The sequence below is a fragment of the Callorhinus ursinus genome, unplaced genomic scaffold, assembly GCF_003265705.2.
Source record: "Callorhinus ursinus isolate GAN/ISIS: 27379988/994484 unplaced genomic scaffold, GSC_fseal_2.0 scaffold152, whole genome shotgun sequence".
Classification (NCBI taxonomy): domain Eukaryota; kingdom Metazoa; phylum Chordata; class Mammalia; order Carnivora; family Otariidae; genus Callorhinus; species Callorhinus ursinus.
The window spans coordinates 5,697-24,785 of NW_027397214.1; the positions used below are offsets into that span (position 1 = coordinate 5,697).

Here is a 19,089-nt window from a genome sequence, read left to right on the forward strand (position 1 = left end):
ATATCTTGTGGACAGTGAGCATTGTGTAAGTTTTTAAAAATGAATTAAAAATTTCTTGGTGGGAGGAAGAGTAGGAGAAGAATGTTACAAATAGTTTAATAAGTAAACCAATTGAATCTTTTTTATTAAAAAATTTTTATCTTAAAAATTTATTTTTACAACACAAACATTGAGTAAATTCGGACTATCATGAGTGATGTTTTCAAAAGTAACGATTACATACGTTTCTTGAGGGAGGTTATAGCATTTTTTACTGCTTTTGTTCACAGGATATTCTGAATAATCTTGAATCATGTGACCTTGAGGATGATGACCTTATGCTTGATGTGGATCTGCCTGAGGATGCACCTCTTGAAAATGGTAAGTGAGGACAATATTGAAATTCCAGAGGCGTATATAGTTGAGCTGCTTGTCTAGGGCCAATTTACTATTATTTACAAACTTCTTAATCTCAGTGAAGGAAGTCTTTCAGACTGAGAATCAGTCTTAAGTGATATTAAATAAATTCATTTGCAAACTTATTTAAATGTTTAAAACCTCGATTTCGTAGGTCTTAGATATAATTCTGTATGATCCAATAAAATTGTATATCTGTATTATAAAGTAAGTAGTAGATAGGATGTGTCCTTTTTGCCCCGTGTACATATCCAGCTTTTCTTCCCTTTCATTTTGATTCTAAGAAATACATTTAGAGAAACAGATTTCATTTGACTTGTGATACAGCAGTAAAACTCATTAAGTTTTACTTATGATAAATAAGTTTTACCAAGAATAAATATTTTTAAAAGATCAATTCTGAGAAAATTTTAAAAAGATTAATTCTGGGAAAATGGTGACCTTCTGAATGAATCATTCCACTTTTTTTTTTACTCCCAAATCCAATCTCTCATCCTCTCTGGATCCCAGTAATGCTGGAGTAGGGATTTAGACAATCCATATGCAAGAGAGGCCTAGGTACTCTTGCCCCCACTGACTTAATATTTGTAGGATTTCCTATCTTAAGGACTGATCTAGAATCAGATAGCAGCCTAAAAAAGCCCCTGGGGCAAGGGTTGAAATGGGAATTCTCTGGAAAGAGGAATGGCTCCAGAAGATCTGTGGATTCCCTGTCAGTCAACATTTGCCTGGTCTCTCAGGCCTCCCAGGGGCAAGAGATGAACCACAGAAGGTGGTGAAGTCCTTTTTATACATGATGCTAGAAAAATGCAGGGATATTTTGAAGAGGGCAGGTGTTTGTTCTGGTGCTATTGAAGGTACTAGGAGCTCATGTTTGTCACTCCTCCCTCCCCCGCCCCATGCTGCCAGGATGCTCTGTTAACAATCTCAAAATCTCAGTGGCTTTCAAAATAAACATTTATTTTCCGTATTCATGAATCTATAGATTAGCTGGGACAGCTCAGGCTGTAGGATTGAGTTCAGGTCTACTCCTTGTTTCTTCATTTTGAGACCAAGATTACCTGGAGCAGGTTGCTCTCATGGCAGATGGCAAAAGGACAACAGGTTGAACAGAAACGAAAATATATTATCTCTTAGGGTCTTGACTTAGAACCAACACACTGTTACTTCTGCCCACATCTGTTGGCCAAAGCAAGTTATTTACCAGTGGGACTGGGAAGTGGATTCTGTTTGCAGTTAGAAACTCTGTGGCGGAGGACACTGAATATATAATTCTACTAAAGGAGAGAGTGAAGAGCTGAGAACAATATCTACTCTACCACAGGGGTAGAGACTCTAGCACCTTCTCATGGTTCTGCTGTCACCTGGGATACTCTGGCAACCAGAGTTGAGTTCCAGTCAACTGAGAAAGAAAAGTCGCAGCCAACATCCAGGAAGAAGAATAGGGAAAACAACAGAACTCCCAGGATTAGAGTGGCCCAAGGAAATAATAATGAAAGCACTTAAGGAAATAACAATTGCAGTACAGTGCTTTCTGGAGCTATAAAAGATTTCCTAATAGAACAGTTCAGTAGATGACAGAAAGCATAGCTGCTGTTGAAATCCAAATTAGTGTCCTGGGAGATCAAGTGGAAAAATACTGGAGAACAGGGGGAAAACATAAACCATTGACAATTATGGGGGGAAAATGAGATGATGATCTAGGAGAATTCATGTGAAGTTTTAAGGGCTGACAGTGAGGAGTGAGGGATATACTTCCTTGGAATAAATCACATCCTAGATAATGCATTTTACTTTGACAGATTTTAACTTCTCTTTGGAAACTTTATACCCTTTCTGAGCTATAGGAATTGGTATTAGAACCTGCCTCATCTTTAGAGGACAACATAAAGTTATCCTCATGATAGATAAAATTGGAATCATAGGGAAATTTAAAATCTTCGAGGTCTTGGTTGGGGACTTATGAAAAGTAGTAGGGAACCCCTGAGGTATAACATCTCACATATATTGTAGATTTTCCTCAGAGAAGGCAAACAGATTTTGACTGTTTTGAGCTAACTGAACACTGAAGAAAGCAGAACATAAGTCTAAAATATGTAGCCTTCTGAGGCACCAAACATAAAATAGTATTCAGGTTTGGTACTACTGGGGAGTAAGGAGTGACTGTTCTCTTTATAGCTCTGAGGTCCTGGATGACTATACCCCCCCCTGAGTTTTTTGATTGGGAGGATAGGAATGTTACAAGGACTGGTACTAGGTTTAAAGGAGTTTTCTAATATACTTTTGACTATTGATTTTCATTCCCTTTAGCTTCTGGTTTTGGTGGCTATTATTCAAATTTGGGTAGAGTTTTGAATGGGTCACTCTGAAGCTTGGTGTGTTCAGCATCACTAATTCTGCCAATATCAGTGAAATTTTTACCAACAAGAAGTCTGAGACTTTGTTGAGATCTTTAGTTTGGGTTTGACTTTGGACACAAGCTTGTTATGACTTCATTGTGAATAAGGGATCTTCTGGGATTTCAAGGAAGAGGCCATGAGAATATTCATCTGGCAATTATATTTGTGTAGTAAGTCATGACCTATTAGGTAGCATATGTGATAATACAGAGGAGGAAAGAATGTTTGTTGGTCAGGTGTTTCTTGGATTGTTATGGGCTAGGATTTGGGAAGTGAGAGTTTTCAGAAATATCCATAACTGAGTTGTTTGGTGACACTGAGGGGGGCGATTTTACAACTATAGTAGGATTTAAGGTTGATATCCTAGTGCCTGTAGCAATAAAACATTTGCAAGATTTTCTTTTAATATTTAGAGAAAATTTGGGGCACCTGGGTGGCTCAGTTGTTAAGTGTCTGCCTTCGGCTCAGGTCATGATCCCAGGGTCCTGGGATCGAACCCCGCATTGGGCTTCCTGCTCAGCGGAAAGCCTGTTTCTCCCTCTCTCAATCCCCCTTGCTTTGTATTCCCTCTCTCACCGTGTCTCTCTCTGTCAAATAAATAAATAAAATCTTTAAAAAAATATTTAGAGAAAATTATCTTTTGAGTGCAAGGATAAAATTGGAAATTGAGTACTTGATCTCCCCTTCAGAACACTTTGATTAATCACCTACTTTATTTTTTTCTTTTATTTCATAGGTGATGCAGGACACTTGTTTTTCCAGTGCCCTGCTGTTGTAAGTGTACTAAGAGACTTCTTCCTCTAGTGTTTAATTGGCTGTGGTGGAAGCATCTAGTTGTGATATATGAAGGATATCATTTTATTCTGAGTTGTATTCTACTTTTTTCTAAGGCTCTTTCCAAATATTAGAAGTCTGGCAATGAGGCTATATTTATCCTATTTCTGCCTTAAAATCCTTTACAGAATGTGAGAAGAGAGACTGGTCACATCTCTTTCAGAATCTACCCCTGAATGCTATCTAAAGGTGTTAGTCTACTCTTGAAGTCTGCAGTGGATTTATCCTTTCTTTCCTTACAGAACTGAATCAGAGCCCAATCTACATTTATAGAGAAGACTTTGTTGACAGCCTCTGAAAGTCCTTTTCTAACCTCTTCTAGTTTCTTATAAAATTGATGGAGTTCAGTATGGTACTACCCCAAAATATGGCACCTGGCATATTGAATAGTTTAAGCTCAAGGAGTTTGAGAAAATGGCAGAAGCAAGAAAGTCACTTTGACCTCCTCCCCACCTCACCGTCCTTCCCTGAAACAGATCATAAAACCCTCATGTGAGAGGTACCCTCCCTATACCCAGAGGAAAGGCGCATTCTTTTTTTTTTAAATTTTTTATTGTTATGTTAATCACCATACATTACATCATTAGTTCTTGATGTAGTGTTCCATGATTCATTGTTTGTGCATAACACCCAGTGCTCCACGCAGAATGTGCCCTCTTTAATACCCATCACCAGACTAACCCATCCCTCCACCCTTCTCCCCTCTAGAACCCTCAGTTTGTTTTTCAGAGTCCATCGTCTCTCATGGTTCGTCTCCCCCTCTGACTTACTCCCCTTCATTCTTCCCCTCCTGCTATCTTCTTCTTTTTCTTTTTTCTTAACATATGTTGCATTATTTGTTTCAGAAGTACAGATCTGTGATTCAACAGTCTTGCACAGTTCACAGCGCTCACCATAGCACATACCCTCCCCACTATCACCCAGCCACCCCATCCCTCCCACCCCCCCACCACTCCAGCAACACTCAGTTTGTTTCCTGAGATTAAGAATTCCTCATATCAGTGAGGTCATATGATACATGTCTTTCTCTGATTGACTTATTTCACTCAGCATAACACCCTCCAGTTCCATCCACGTCGTTGCAAATGGCAAGATCTCATTCCTTTTGATGGCTGCATAATATTCCATTGTGTATATATACCACATCTTCTTTATCCATTCATCTGTTGATGGACATCTTGGCTCTTTCCACAGTTTGGCTATTGTGGACATTGCTGCTATAAACATTGGGGTGCACGTACCCCTTCGGATCCCTACATTTGTATCTTTGTGGTAAATACCCAGTATTTGCAATTGCTGGATCGTATGGTAGCTCTATTTTCAACTGTTTGAGGAACCTCTATACTGTTTTCCAGAGTGGCTGCACCAGCTTGCATTCCCACCAACAGTGTAGGAGGGTTCCCCTTTCTCCGCATCCCCACCAACATCTGTCGGGAAAGGCGCATTCTTAATTCCAAGACAAAGAGACTCCCAAGAAGAATCCTAAAAAATAGGGCTTGCTAAGTTTCCCTCAGTTTACTACAGTTACCTCGTACTCCTTAACCTGTCATATTCCTCCATGACTGACCACTTTTTATCAAACCTAGCATAAAAATACACAGGTCTGGGGTGCCTGGATCGCTGAGTCGTTAAGTGTCTGCCTTCGGCTCAGGTTATGATCCCAGGGTCCTGGGATTGAGCCCTGAATCAGGCTCCCTGCTCAGCAGGAAGCCTGCTTCTCCCTCTCCCACTCCCCCTGCTTGTGTTCCTGCTCTCGCTATCTCTCTCTTTCAAATAAATAAAATCTTTAAAAAAAAAGTACACAGTTCTAACTCTTTCTTTGGGTCTTTATTTCCTTGTGAAGGCTCCCCTGTTACATATAATAAATAAGTTTGTATGCTTTCCTTCAGTTTAATTTTCTGACCCTACAAGATCAAGAAAAACTCTTTCCTCTTCTACACAATCAATCATGGTTCTTAAGTTACATGACCTTCAGATTCTTCACACTGTGCCTTTTCCATTTTATTTTTTGCACCTGGGTTTCCCTCAGTATATGAACTAATAATGTGTAATAGGGATCCTGGATTATCAATTCCTGAAACTATTCTAAATTCCTCTGCAAATTTCTCCCAATCTTATTTAGATCTTAGAAAACATGCAGCCATGACTCTCAGCTTAGAATGAGTCCAGGTCTTAAAAATCAATCTTATGGGGTTTTCCCTCTTCTGAAAGAGGTTTAACTTTAAGAGATAATGAGACTTTGAGGTTTCTGGCCAGCTTCAGGGTAGGGAAACAGGTCAAGGGAGAGATGGGGCAGAACAAAATTGAGGAGCGTAGAATGAGGGAAAAAGAATAAAACGAGAAAGGACTTTAGGTTTCAGTTGTGATTAGGAAGGATCTGAAAGACAAAATTGTTTTAATTCTTTTAAATTTTTTCTTTTACCTTTGTCAAGGAATCTCTTAAGGAAACAGTTTTGGTTCTGAATTTCTTTTGGCAGACTGTTAAGTATTTGATATTTTCACCTTTTTTGTTCTACAGTGTCTCACAAATGAACTGTTCAGGTTGTATCAAAAACACAATTGTATGGCTTTATTCTCTTGCTGTGGAACATCTAATAGTCACTCATTGCCGACAGATTAAAGCCTAGCATTTGGCATATTTATAGTTTAATCTTCAGGTTTATGATGTTTCCATAGTATATACCTTGTTACATGTGCTATTTCATCTACTCCTTCTGTTTTTAAACTTTTCTCTGGAAAAAGATGTCTTCTGGGGCGCCTGGGTGGCACAGTTGGTTAAGTGTCTACCTTTGGTTCAGGTCATGATCCCCAGGTCCTTGGATCAAGCCCTGCATCAGGCTCCCTGCTCAGCAGGGAGTCTGCTTCTCCCTCTCCCTCTGCCTCTCCCCCCCACCTCGTGCTCAAATAAATAAATAAATAAATAAAATCTTAAAAAAAAGAGAGATATCTTTCTAATTACTTCCTGAATCCCACACCACAGCAAGTTATGGTTCCTATTAAATTGTACTTATTCTGTGTTATATTTCCTAAGGCCACATTTTTGCTTTTATTGAATTATATGAGTTCTATAGTATTATCCTTGATCACTTTCCAGTTACTGTGTTTTCTTCTGGAAATTTCTCTTTCTTTTTCAGTGCTAATTGTGTTTAGTAATAACAAGGCTCGTGATTATTATTATTATTTTTTTTTTAGATGAGCTTTTCTTCTTTTGAACCAAATTTTAGTTCAGAGCTTTTCTGATCAGACTGTAAAACCTCCTGCAAAGCACATTCTTTCTAGGCTTTGTAATGTGTAATTTCTTCCTGCCATCTTCATAGCCAATTGTTATTCACAGGTGGAAATAATACCTATGTCATCCATTACCTTCCTATGACTTTAAATAATCAGAGAAATAATCTAGGTTACTTTTGGTGTTATATTTTTTCCTTTATCAAATCAGAAGAAATGAGTGTGATGAGTGGTAGATCTAGGCATCCCAAGTCCCATACCTTTCAGTTAGCTATCTATATTAGATCCTCTTTCCCTACTCCTACTCACAGTAAAAGAACTAAAATCTGCTGCCTCTTACTTTTGGGCCTGGAAACCTCCTTCACAGGCCCTTTCTTTTCTTTAAAGATTTTATTTATTTATTCATGAGAGACAGAGAGAGAGAGGCAGAGGGAGAAGCAGGCTTCCCGCAGAGCAGGGAGCCCGATGTGGGACCCGATCCCAGGACCTGGGATCATGACCTGAGCCGAAGGCAGATGCCTAACCATCTGAGCCACCCAGGCGCCCCAGGGCCTTTATTTTCTAGTCCTAAATGCATAGTTAGGGCAAAATCTGGTGTGTAGAGAGCTGTGATCAACATACTGGGTTAAAATTTTTCAAACCAGGATATGTTTTGGTTTGCCTCATCATGCCTTATGGTATTTCATGTTCAGAGGGATTTATTTCCTTTCTTAGTCTTCTTTGTCCTGTTCCATCATTGGCTGTGGAAATGGTTTTGATTTATCTCCATCGTGTAATTTTGCTTGCTTTCCATTTTCTTCTCTATGTTATTTCTTTCTTTCTGTCAGAGAACCCCCTAATCTTATCTAAGAAACCACCACTAATATTATTTCACATTATCTTCTTAGTAACATTTTAAAGTACATAAATATATGTTTGATGGATGCCTCAGATAGGAATATAGTTAACCCTTGAACAACACAGGTTTGGAATGTGTGGGTTCATTTATATGTGGGTTTTTTCAGTTAATAAAGGACAGTACTGTAAATGTGTTTATTTTCCTTATGATTTTCTTAATAACATTTTCTTTTTTTGATACAGTGCAGTACTGTAAATGTATTTTTTCTTAAGATTTTCTTATTTACATTTTATTTTCTCTAGCTTATTGTAATACAGTATATAGTACATATAATGTACAAAACATGTCTTAAATGACTATGTTATTGGTAAGGTTTCCGGTCAACATAAGCTATTAGTAGTTAAGTTTTGGGGGAGTCAAAAATTATACACGGATTTTTGACTATGCAGGGGGTCCCATACTCTAACACCCACATTGTTCAAAGGTCAACTATATAAGCAGAAACCTTAAAAAGTCTTGGAGCAGTCTTTTATCTGAGAATTTAGGCCTGTCTATCTCAGTGTTTACCAGTAGTCTTTTGTGGTCATGGCAAATGTTTGTTTCCACCGTTTATTTGCCATTGTGTCTGTGGTTCAGTTCTTGTTTCAATAAAGGGGCTTTAATTTGTAGCCTGTGTGTAGTATCAACAACCTCTTTAGCAAAAACAAAAGTGGCACATCAATTTTATGCACTTTAATTTCCCACAGTATTTAACCCCATCTCCTGGCCTATTTGCCTGGTTCATTTGCTTCTTGCTACTCTGTATGCACTGTGTTGATGATATCCTAATTACGTATCAGATTTTTATTATGACAGAATTTCTTGTTTGGGGAGTGAGTGGAATTTTACTTGCCTGAATTAAATATGAATTCAGATAAAAGTAGATACAGATTATCTCTAGCTTTATAGAATTGCTTAAACTAAAGTAACATTTTAATGACATGTAGAAATACTTGATGAGCTTAACTGAGTCTTTGAGTGTAATAGAAATGTGAACTAAAATCAGTTTTAAGCCTTTCTGGGATATTTTTAAATTTATTTTTTTTTTCCGATCTCATCTTCTACTCCTTATTTTTTTCATTATAATGGTCACCATGTCTTTATCTAACAGTTAGGTTTTCTATAATGAACTTTAAAAAAAATAGATTGTAATTTATCTCAATAAAATGACAAGAAATTGAAATAATTTCAAATGTAAGGCTTCTTTAGAAAATGTTTTCTTTAAATTTGTTTGAACTATAAAATGTATAGTTTTCCCCCAAAATTGATTTCTTTAATGGTTATAAACAAAATTTCAAAGTGTTTTAAAAAGTTATACGAAATTATTATGCATTTAGAAGAAACTATGTTACAGTGAGTTTAGTGTATATGAGAATTGAACATCTGCACTTTAACTACTTTTTTGGAGTGGGGTAGTTTGTTTTTATCTGGTGTACTGTAATGAAACACTTCCCTATTTCAAATTCAAGTTTTAGGTTAAGTGAAAATAATCACTTAAATAATGAATTTTTTTTAAAATTGGGGATCACATTGATTTCTGTAGCTTCTTTATTCTAAGCATTTCGGATTTGAACTTTCTCATGTAATAATTCTAAGACTAGAGAAACCTTTTCTGTTCCTGGCTGAGTTAGTGTTTAGTTGTATTTTTAGTAACAGTCCTAACTCAGTAGCTATGTAACCACTGAGCGAAGATGGAGTCACAGGGTAAACTGGGCTTGCTTCCCACAGGGAGGGCTGGGAGTTGAGCAGGAAGGAAGGCCTGTTTGTCAGTGCCCTGTATGCAACTATGTCTGAGTAGGCAGCCGGCGACACAATGTCTCCCTTGTACAAAGTAACTCTCTTAGTGAGTGCTCAGATATGTGAGGAAAAAGTGTTTGGGTAAGTGAAGGAGAAGCTTGGGGTGTTTGAAGGAGGTTCTTCTCGTGTTTTTGTGGCATTTGGATTTCAGGGAGTGTACTATTTGTTGCGGCAAAGTACTGGCTTTGTTTTCAGTGACATTTTAGACTTTTTGAACAAGCTCTACAGTAGGCATATTGAAGCTTCTTACTTTCTAAACTGTGAGTTTAATTTAAAAAAAATACGATTTGTTTGTGATGAAAACTTAATCTGTGCTTCTTGAAATCAGTGAAAGCTAATTGTGGCATTTATTTTTGGGAACAAGTTCTCTGCTAGACTTAAAATCTTATACTTTTTCTAATCATTTTCATTCTGAAGTCAGAACCAGCTAGTGATAATGATGAAAACCACTAAAAACTAATTAGTGGTGTTTAAAATGTATACTGTTGATAACAAGGGTAATTTGCTTGTTTTAAAACACTGGGATAGTTGTTACTTAAGTGCCTATGATATGAAAGTTTTATAATTTTCAGTTTGAATACTATAAAGTTCAGTTTTCACCAAAAGAACTGGTTACTTTTCTTCTGGATATTTTGATTTTGTGATTAGCTAATATAAATGGCTGGTGTTTTTAGCATATCATTTTTATATTCTGAGCAGCATTTAATTATCAAGCTATAAGTAGTTAACTTTAAGAGTGTGTGCATGTTTATAGTGTTTTGCTTTTGAATCTGTCTAGTGGAGTGTGACAATATGAACCGCTTTGACCGGTCAGACAGAAATGTTCGGCAGTCTCAGGAAGGATTTTGGAAAAGGCCACCCCAGAGGTGGAGTGGACAGGAGCATTACCACCTCAGCCATCCTGACCACTATCATCACCATGGAAAAAGTGACTTGAGCAGGTGAGTCTAATTTAGATTATATTCCCTATCTTTTGATTAATTTTGAATCCTAATATTCCCCTGCCCCCTCAAAACTATTTTTTAATTTGGTTTTTAGAGGCACCAAAAAATATTTCAAATTATATATGGTACTAATTGGAATAATTTGTCCAATTCTTTCCTTTTGGCCCAAATCTTTTTTCATTAGCTTTATCATAAATAAAAGTATTTTATTTATGTCTGCTATTTGTACTTCATATTTTGGTGTGATTTTCTAGTTCTCCTTTGGGAATGATTATATGTTGAATTTGTTAAAGTTAATTATTTTTAAAATAATATATGAAATTAGTGCCAAGTGATTTGTCTTCTTTTGCTTATATAATAAATTAAAACTTGAAAGTTCCTCAAGTACTGTTAGAAACGAAGATACTGTACAATGCCAGGATTCTTTTCCTTTTTGAAGCATAGCATAGTTTTTAATTTGATAAGATATGTAATATGGCTCTGTAGTCAGTCAAACCTGAGGTCAAACCATGGCCTGACACAGATTAGCTTTGTGAGCTTAAATAATTTATTTAAACCCTCTTTATTTCAGTTTATCATCTGTAAAACATAGTTAATAGTACCTTTCTCTCACTGTTCAAGGATGAGAGACAGAAGTGCTTGAGCAGTATATGGCTTAGAGTAGGTACCCAGTGATGGTAGTTATTATTAATTTTTTTCCTTTTCACTTCCTCATCTCATTTCACTAGGGATTTGAGATCATTTGGGGGCACAGTTACCAAGCAGATAATAAAATTGGATAAAGAATCAATGGAAGGGAAATGTGTGGGCCCATATAGTTCTTGAAGTAAGAAAAAAAAATTGGCTCTAAGAATCCTTGCAGCAAAAACAAAGAACAAACCTCGATGCATTACAAGATTTATTCTATACATAAGAAAGAATGTGTTTCTCCTGAACTGATTTGCTTTCATGAGACAGAAACCTGAAAGAAGTTGCTTTGCATGAGTTCTTAGAGAAGGGGAATACTTTGTGATACAGTGAACAGGTCTCAGCTTCCCAAAGTGGAAATGATAAATTCCTTAAGTCAGTTTTTTACTTATGTTCTCCAGTGCAAGCTACAAAGAACTCCAGACTAGTGAGAAAAGGCAGTTCTGCAATGGGCACAAAATAATGAGGTTTAACTAAGGATCCCTCTGTTGGTATAATTGGATAAAATGATAAAATGTAGAAGATCTAGAATACACGGAGTATATATTTTTCCAGGCATTATTTTGGCTGTTGGTTTTTTATAGCAGCTTTTGATAAGGAATGGACATCAGAGTTGTTGTCAGGCAAGAATATGAAGTAAAGATAGTCATGATTGTAAATAATGAAGATTATGCTTCCCTTATTTTTGATGGTTGGTTTATAAGAAGGTAAATTTGAGGCCAACTTATGAAAATTTAGAAGCCTAACTAAAATATGAATTGCTTATACTTCTGATAATATTTATTCATCCATTTAACAAATATTCATTGAGAACCTATATGTTGAACTCTGTGCTAAATTCTCAAGCTGGGTTGAATTTGGAAATAGTGTGAGAGGTGATAGCTGTGGATTGGTAATGGCTTCTTAGAGCATTGTTCTGAGGATTCTAAAAACAATTATGTAATGCATGAGCTCAGTTGGAGTCATTACAGTTATTGGTTATGTAGAAGATTCATGTTCCTCTTCCATACGAAGTTGAGTAGTAAATATTTCTTGGATGTTGAGTCTGTGGGAGAGGCAGGTATATTACAATATTAGTGCAGTACAATGATGATGGGTGCCTTAATTAAAGTGATTTATATAGGACTCCAGAAGCATGCAGCATCTGTTTTTTGTCTAAGGTAGTGGTGTGTAAAGGAGGTTACTATTGAATGGGTAAGTGTGACTGTAGAGATTGCAGAGGAGTGGTTTCTATAGGAGAAGGATGAGTATTCAGATGGAAAAAAATAGCATGTACAAAACCATATATCAGTACTGTGGCATTTTTAGAGAACTAAGTTCATAGCTGGATTGCTAGGTCATTTGGAGGAGTGAATAGATGTGCTCTCTAACTCTAACAGCAAAACTCTCTATTTTAAGATAACAAGTGACAAATTGCAGCTTAAAATGGGATTATAAATCAGACTGTCCCAAATGGAAGGAGTTACCTGGATGGAGGTAGTAATCTCTGTCCCTGGGAATGATCAAGCTGAGACTGATTAGTCATCTTTCAGAAAAGTTAAAGAACATTTTCCAAAAACCATATTCCTAGATGTTAATAGGTGTAGAAGAGCAATTATCTGATCAAATAAGTACAGGAATAAACAAATTAATATTAAATGAGTTTTTTGTAAAGTGGACTTTGCATTGCCTTTAATATATATAGTACTATGATTTTGCAAAATGTGGTAAAAGATACAATATGTAGCCATTTTGTAAAACATATGACTGCAGATTCCTTTTACACAGTGTATTTTGAGGGACTAGTAATTTGTGGATCACACTGTTGAGTCTCAGGGAGGAGAGAGAAATGCACCATATTCTTGGGGGTTGCTCATTTGACTCAATGCAGAACTTCCCAACAAGTGGGCACACTGGTTTGTCATGAATAGTTATAGGTTAACCGTTTTATTGATCCCTTCAGGCTTTCGGGTGGCCAGCTGGGTGTGGGTTATCTAGATCCCCTAGAACTAGTTATGAAGTTGGGTGGTACAGAGGGAAACCCCATTTAAGACAAGGCTTACTCTCCAGTTTACCTTAAAACTATTCTTTTCTCTCCATGCCTTGATTTTTAAAAGCTTGGATACACTAATCCCAGGGCCTTTTTGACATTACATGTGTAAAAGTATCTCTTCCCATTCTATGACTTCTTGAGTGTAAGTTCCCTTTCCTTTCTGTCCTTTAATTCCCATCATTGTCTTTTTTTTTTTTTTAATTATAGGAATCTGTCTTATCCATAATTTAGGGGACTGGTAGTTCAGTTTCCTTTATATTTTTATCATAATACTATGCTCTCTTTTCATCTGGCCTAAGCTTTCACTCCTCTTTCTCCTGCAACCTCCTTCTTTCCCTATACTTTTCATTATGCTGTATGGAATTCTCTCACATCCTAACAAACTCACATTTTTTACCCCTTTGCCTACATTCTCCTGATTGCAACTGAAATCTCACTCTTTCCTAAATGTACTAGTTCCATAGTAGTATTTTTATATGAAGGATTCTTATTTTCCAATCACTCTAGTACTTTACTGTTTAGAGGTGGGGTCTTTGTCTTCACTCCTTATTTGCTTCTAATCAAAATATTCTTCAGTCTCTTTCCTCGAGACTTAGGGCATTTGGCTGTATCAAATCCTCCTTATTGGTCCCTACCCCTCGCTCACAAAAATCTTGACCCTTGGCTTATTTTCCCTCTTCATTGTAAGCTTTGCTGCAATCCTGAATGCCTCCAGCATTCATGTACATGATTCTTTAACCTCCTGGCTCCTTAGTTTCTTAGAATTCTCTGTATATGAGATCATGTCATCAGAGAATGGAGATAGTTTTACTTTTTTCATTCCCATCTGGGTACTTCTCTTTTTTTACTCCTGCATAATTCCTATGGCTAGAACCTCCAATATAGTGTTGAGCAGGAGTGGTGAGAGCAAACATTTGTGCCTTTCTAATATTACGGGTAAAGCATTCAGTCTTTCACTGTTAAGTATGATGTTAGCACTGCTTTTTCATAGGTAGTCTTTATCAGTTGAGGAAGTTCCCTTCTATTCATATTTTGTTGAGTGTTTTTGTCATGAAAGACAGTTGGAGTTTGTCAGATGATATTTCTGTGACTATTGAGATAATCATTTTTTGGTGTTCATTCTCTTAATGTGGTATATGACATTGACTGATTTACAGATGTTGAACCAGCCTTGCATTTCTTGGATAAATTCTACTTGGTCATGGTATATAATCCTTTTTATGTATTGCTAGATTCAATTTGCTAGTATTGTGTTGAGGATTTTTGTGTATATATTCATAATAAGTATTGGCCTATAATTTTATTTTTTTGAGATGTTTTTGTGTGGTTTTGGTATTATGATCATATAGATTGAATAGGGAAGTGTTTCTTTCATTTCTGTTTTTGGAAGATCTTATAGAATTCACGAATGCAGTTATTTGGGTTTAGGCTTTTCTTTGTGGAAATTTTTTTGATTACTAGTTTAATCTCTGTAGATGTTCTGTAGGTATCTATTGGGTTTTGTTAGTTTGTGGTATTGTTCACATCTTCTATTTCCTTGCTGACCTTTTTTCTAGTTCTGTCCATTAATGAGGAAGTATTAAAGTCTCCAACTGTAGTTTATCTTGTAGGGAAGGTCTGATAGCAACACATTCTCTCAGTTTTTGTTTATATGATGATGTTTTAATTTCTCTTTAATTTTGAAGACTAATTTTGCTGGATATAGAATTCTTGGTTTACAATCTTCCCTTTAACATTTTGACCCCCATGCTTTCTTATGAAAAATCAGCATGTCTTCTCATGAGTCATATTTTTCTTGCATTGTTCAGGATTCTCACTTTTTCTTTAGCTTTTGATAGTTTATGATGTGTTTCTCTTAATATATTTTGGAGTTTGTTGAGCTAATGACTAAACAATTTTTTTTTAAATGTTTTGAACCTGTAAGTATCCCAGCCTTTGCCAAGGGGCTCTATATGTGTATGTGTTTAGGGATACTTTGAACAACCTGGTATTGTAGCTCTGCCTTAGCCTTCGTTTCCTCCTTGCTCAGAGACTCAGGGTCAGTCAAATGTGAGAGGTGAAGGTCTTTCCATGTATTTCCTTGGCATGCATAGCCCTACATAGGTGTATGGCCTTCTCTATGTCCACGAATATGTTGGGGCATTTCAAAGCCTCCTGTAGGCATCTCCTTCCTCAGGTTTTTCTTTAAGTTTTTTGATCACCATCTCTGGCAGCTTGAAATTTTAAACAATTGCACTGATTTTTTCCAACAAATGTGCTAGAGATAAGGCTGTTCCCACTGAGAAACCTTGGAATTGGGTCAAATAAAACAACTGAGAATGGGCCTTTTCTTAGGGAGGTGCTAGTTAGGTCAAATAGTAACTATTTTCTGGAAATGGTGCTTTTCCAAGAATTCCAAACTCAGTTTACCATTCACCCCTCCCCCTAGTGATTGCTGAATTTCACTGCTATTATGCTTGTAAGGCTCTTGTTTTTCAAGCTACCACGGAGCTGGGGAGATAGGCATGGCAATAGAGTAAATTAAAATCCACAGAGCTTGTTCTCACCAAGATTCAGCTTTTTTTTTTTTTTTTGGTAAGTGCTCCTTGGTTGTGGCAGGCATTTGGTTGATTTCCATAGTACTGAATAAGTTGATTTTGACAAATTCGCCAGTGTTCTCAATGCTTTTATGGAGGAGTGGACTTTTTGGAGATCTTTATTCTGCCATTCTAGAAATACTTCCTTCTGTCTTTTTTTTAATTAATGGACTTCATTTCTTAGAGCAGTTTTAGTCTTAGCAATATTGAGCAGAAAGCACAGAGAATTCTCATATACTCCCTCACCTTCTTTTATACAATTTTTCCTATTATTAACATCTTGCATTAGCTGTTGCAATTGATCAGTCAGTATTGATACACTTTTTTTTAAAGATTTTATTATTCATTTGGGACACAGAGAAACAGAGAGAGAGAGAGAGAGAGCATGAGCAGGGGGAGAGGGAGAAGCAGGCTCCCCACCGAGCCAGGAGCCCGACGTGGGGCTCGATCCCAGGACCCTGGGATCATGACCTGAGCCGAAGGCAGACGCCCAACCATCTGAGCCACCCAGGCACCCCAATATTGATACACTGTTATTAACTAAAATCCATAGTTTACATTAGGGTTCACTCTTTTGTACATTCTGTAGCCTTTGACAAATGCATAATGATCTGTATCTACCATTACCTATCATACAGAATAATTTCACTCCCTTAGACTACCACATCCTCCTTGTATTATCCCTTCCTTCTCCCTCAACCCCCACCAATACTAATGGCAACCACTGATCTTTACTGCCTTCATAGCTTTGCCTTTTCCAGAATGCCATATAAGTTGTAGTCTTTTCAGATTGGCGTTTTTCACTCAGCAATATGCATTTAAGTTTCCTCCATGCCTTTTCATGGCTTGATAGCGCATTTGTTTTTATCACTAAATAATAGTCTATTGTGTACGTGTACTATATAGTTCATTTATCCATTCACCTCCTGAAACACATCTTGATTGCTTCCAAAATTTGGCAATTATGGATAAAGCTACTCTAAACCTTTACGTGTGTAAGTTTTGAACTCATTTTGATAAATATCAAGAAGCACAGTTGCTGGCTCATATAGTAAGATGTTTAGTTTGGTACAAAACTGCCAAATTGGCTGTACATTTTGCATTTTCTCCAGCAATGAATGAAAGCTCCCGATGTTACACATCCTCACCAGCATTTGGTGGTGTGTTTTGAATTTTAACCATTCTAATAGGTAGGTAGTGATATCTCATTGTTGTTTTAATTTGTAGTTCCCTAAGGATATATAATATTGAGCATTTTTTCATATGCTTATTTGCCATTTGTACATTTTCTTTAGTGAGATGTCTGCTTAGAACTTTTGCTCGTTTTTAAATTTGGTTTGTTTTCTTGTTGAATTTTAAGAGTTCTTTATATATTTTAGATACCAGTCCTTTATCAGATATTTTACAAATATTTTTTTCCCAGTCTGTGACTTCCTTTTCAAATCTCCTAATGATGTTTTTTCAAAGAGCAGATGTTTTAAATTTTATGCAGTCAGGTTTATAAATTTTTTCTTTCATGCGTTGTACTTTTGTGTTGTCTCTAAAAAGTTATTGCCCAACCCAATGTCACCTGGATTTTCTTCTTTGTTACCTTGTAGTTTTATGTTTTACATTTAGGTCTTTGATACATGTTGAGTTAATTTTTGTGAGCAGTGTGAAGGATCATTTTTTTCTGTATGGATTCTAGTTTTTGGAGTATCACTTGTTGAAAAAACTATCCAGTCTCTTTTGTTTTTTTGTTTTTTTTTCTTTTTGTAGGTTTTCTTTACTTTTTAATTGAAGTATAATTAACATACAGTGTTATTAGTTTCAGGTGTACAACATTTTGATTCAACAGTTCTGTACATTACTCAGTACTCACCATAAATATAGTCACCGTCTGTCACCAAAACAGCATTATTGTAATATTACTGACTAAATTCTCTGTGCTGTACTTCTCATCTCTGTGACTTATTTATTTTATAACTGGAAATTTGTACCCACGAATACCCTTTACTCATTTCACTCATCCCCCGACTTAGATTCCCATTGGCAACCATCAGTTTGTTCTCTGTATTTAAGAGTCTGTTTCTTTGTTTGTTTCTTTGTTTGTTTTTTAGATTCCACATATAAGTGAAATTATGGCATTTGTCTTTTTGTCTGACTTATTTCATCTAGCATAATACCTTGTAGGTCCACTCATGTTGTTGCAAATGGCAAGATCTTTTCTTTTTCTTTTTTAAATAGCTGAGTAATATTCCATTGTGTGCATACACACACTTACACACACCACATCTTTATCCATTCATCTATCAGTGGACACTTGGGTTGCTTCCATATCTCAGCTATTATAAATAATGCTGCAGTAAACATAGGGTGCATGTATCTTTTCAAATTAGTATTTTTGTTTTCTTGGGTAAATACCCAGTAGTGGAATTACTAGATCATATGGTATTTCTGTCATCCTGTCTCCTTTGAATTGCCTTTACTCTTTTGTCAAAGATCATTTGACTATATGTGTGGATATATTTTGGATTCTCTCTTTTGTTCCACTGATCTATTTGTCTATTTTTTCATCCATACCACAGTCTCGATTACTGTCACTTTATGTAGTAAGACTGGAAATCAGATAGTGTCAGTATTCTGACTTTCTTTTTCTTTGTATTGGTTATTCCAGCTCTTCTTCCTGTTCATATAAACTTTAGAATCACTTTGTTGATATTCACAAAATAATTTGGTGGGATTTTGATTGAGATTGTGTTGAATCTAACATTGAAAAAATATAATAACCATGAATATAAAATACATATATTTAACTTTTAATATACAATTTTTATTAAAGATGAAAAAAGAAACACTAAGGGTTTTGTGAAGTTGAAGTGCGACTCGGATTAGGAAATAAATGAAGAAGAAAAATTCTCTTTCTCCCTGTCTCTTACACACACATTTCCACTTGCTATTCTAATGTGTGAATCACAAGCCTTCAGATTAGCACAGAATCATACATCTTAGTAATTGAGAAGCTTGGGTAGAAGTGAAGGATATAAGTATATGGGTACAGCCACGTAATTTGGAGAGATTCCTTTAAAACTGCAATAATGATTATGCAGTGATGTGATTATTAGGTGTGTGGATTGAATATCAGGTGCTGCTATTGTATGGATTCAGTTTAAATGGGTTTTAAAAAAGCTTATCTCTTTGAGATTCCTTTTTAGTTATTCTGATCCCATTTCTGGGGGATGATTTTATTGGCTGTACTTCTAGAACAATGTTAAATAATATTGGTGATGGTGGACAATTCTTTCTCACGCTTCTATAACTACTGGACTCATTTTTGCTG

At 36.2% G+C, this 19,089-nt stretch overlaps 1 protein-coding gene across 5 annotated transcripts in view; it reads left to right on the forward strand.

The window, feature by feature from the left end:
- The first annotated feature begins 273 nt into the window (after positions 1–273).
- LOC141371974 (serine-rich coiled-coil domain-containing protein 2) overlaps positions 274–19,089 on the forward strand; it is a 104,278-nt gene continuing 85,462 nt past the window's right edge. For 3 of the 5 annotated variants that reach the window (XM_073890422.1, XM_073890425.1, XM_073890426.1), the window contains exons 1-2: positions 274–360; positions 10,310–10,472. In XM_073890422.1, coding sequence (XP_073746523.1) covers positions 318–360; positions 10,310–10,472 — 206 coding nt within the window. In that variant the 5' untranslated portion in view covers positions 274–317. Of the gene's footprint in view, positions 361–9,456; positions 9,613–9,643; positions 9,792–10,309; positions 10,473–19,089 lie in introns of those variants that run through there. The other 2 variants (XM_073890423.1, XM_073890424.1) reach the window with 2 other exon arrangements.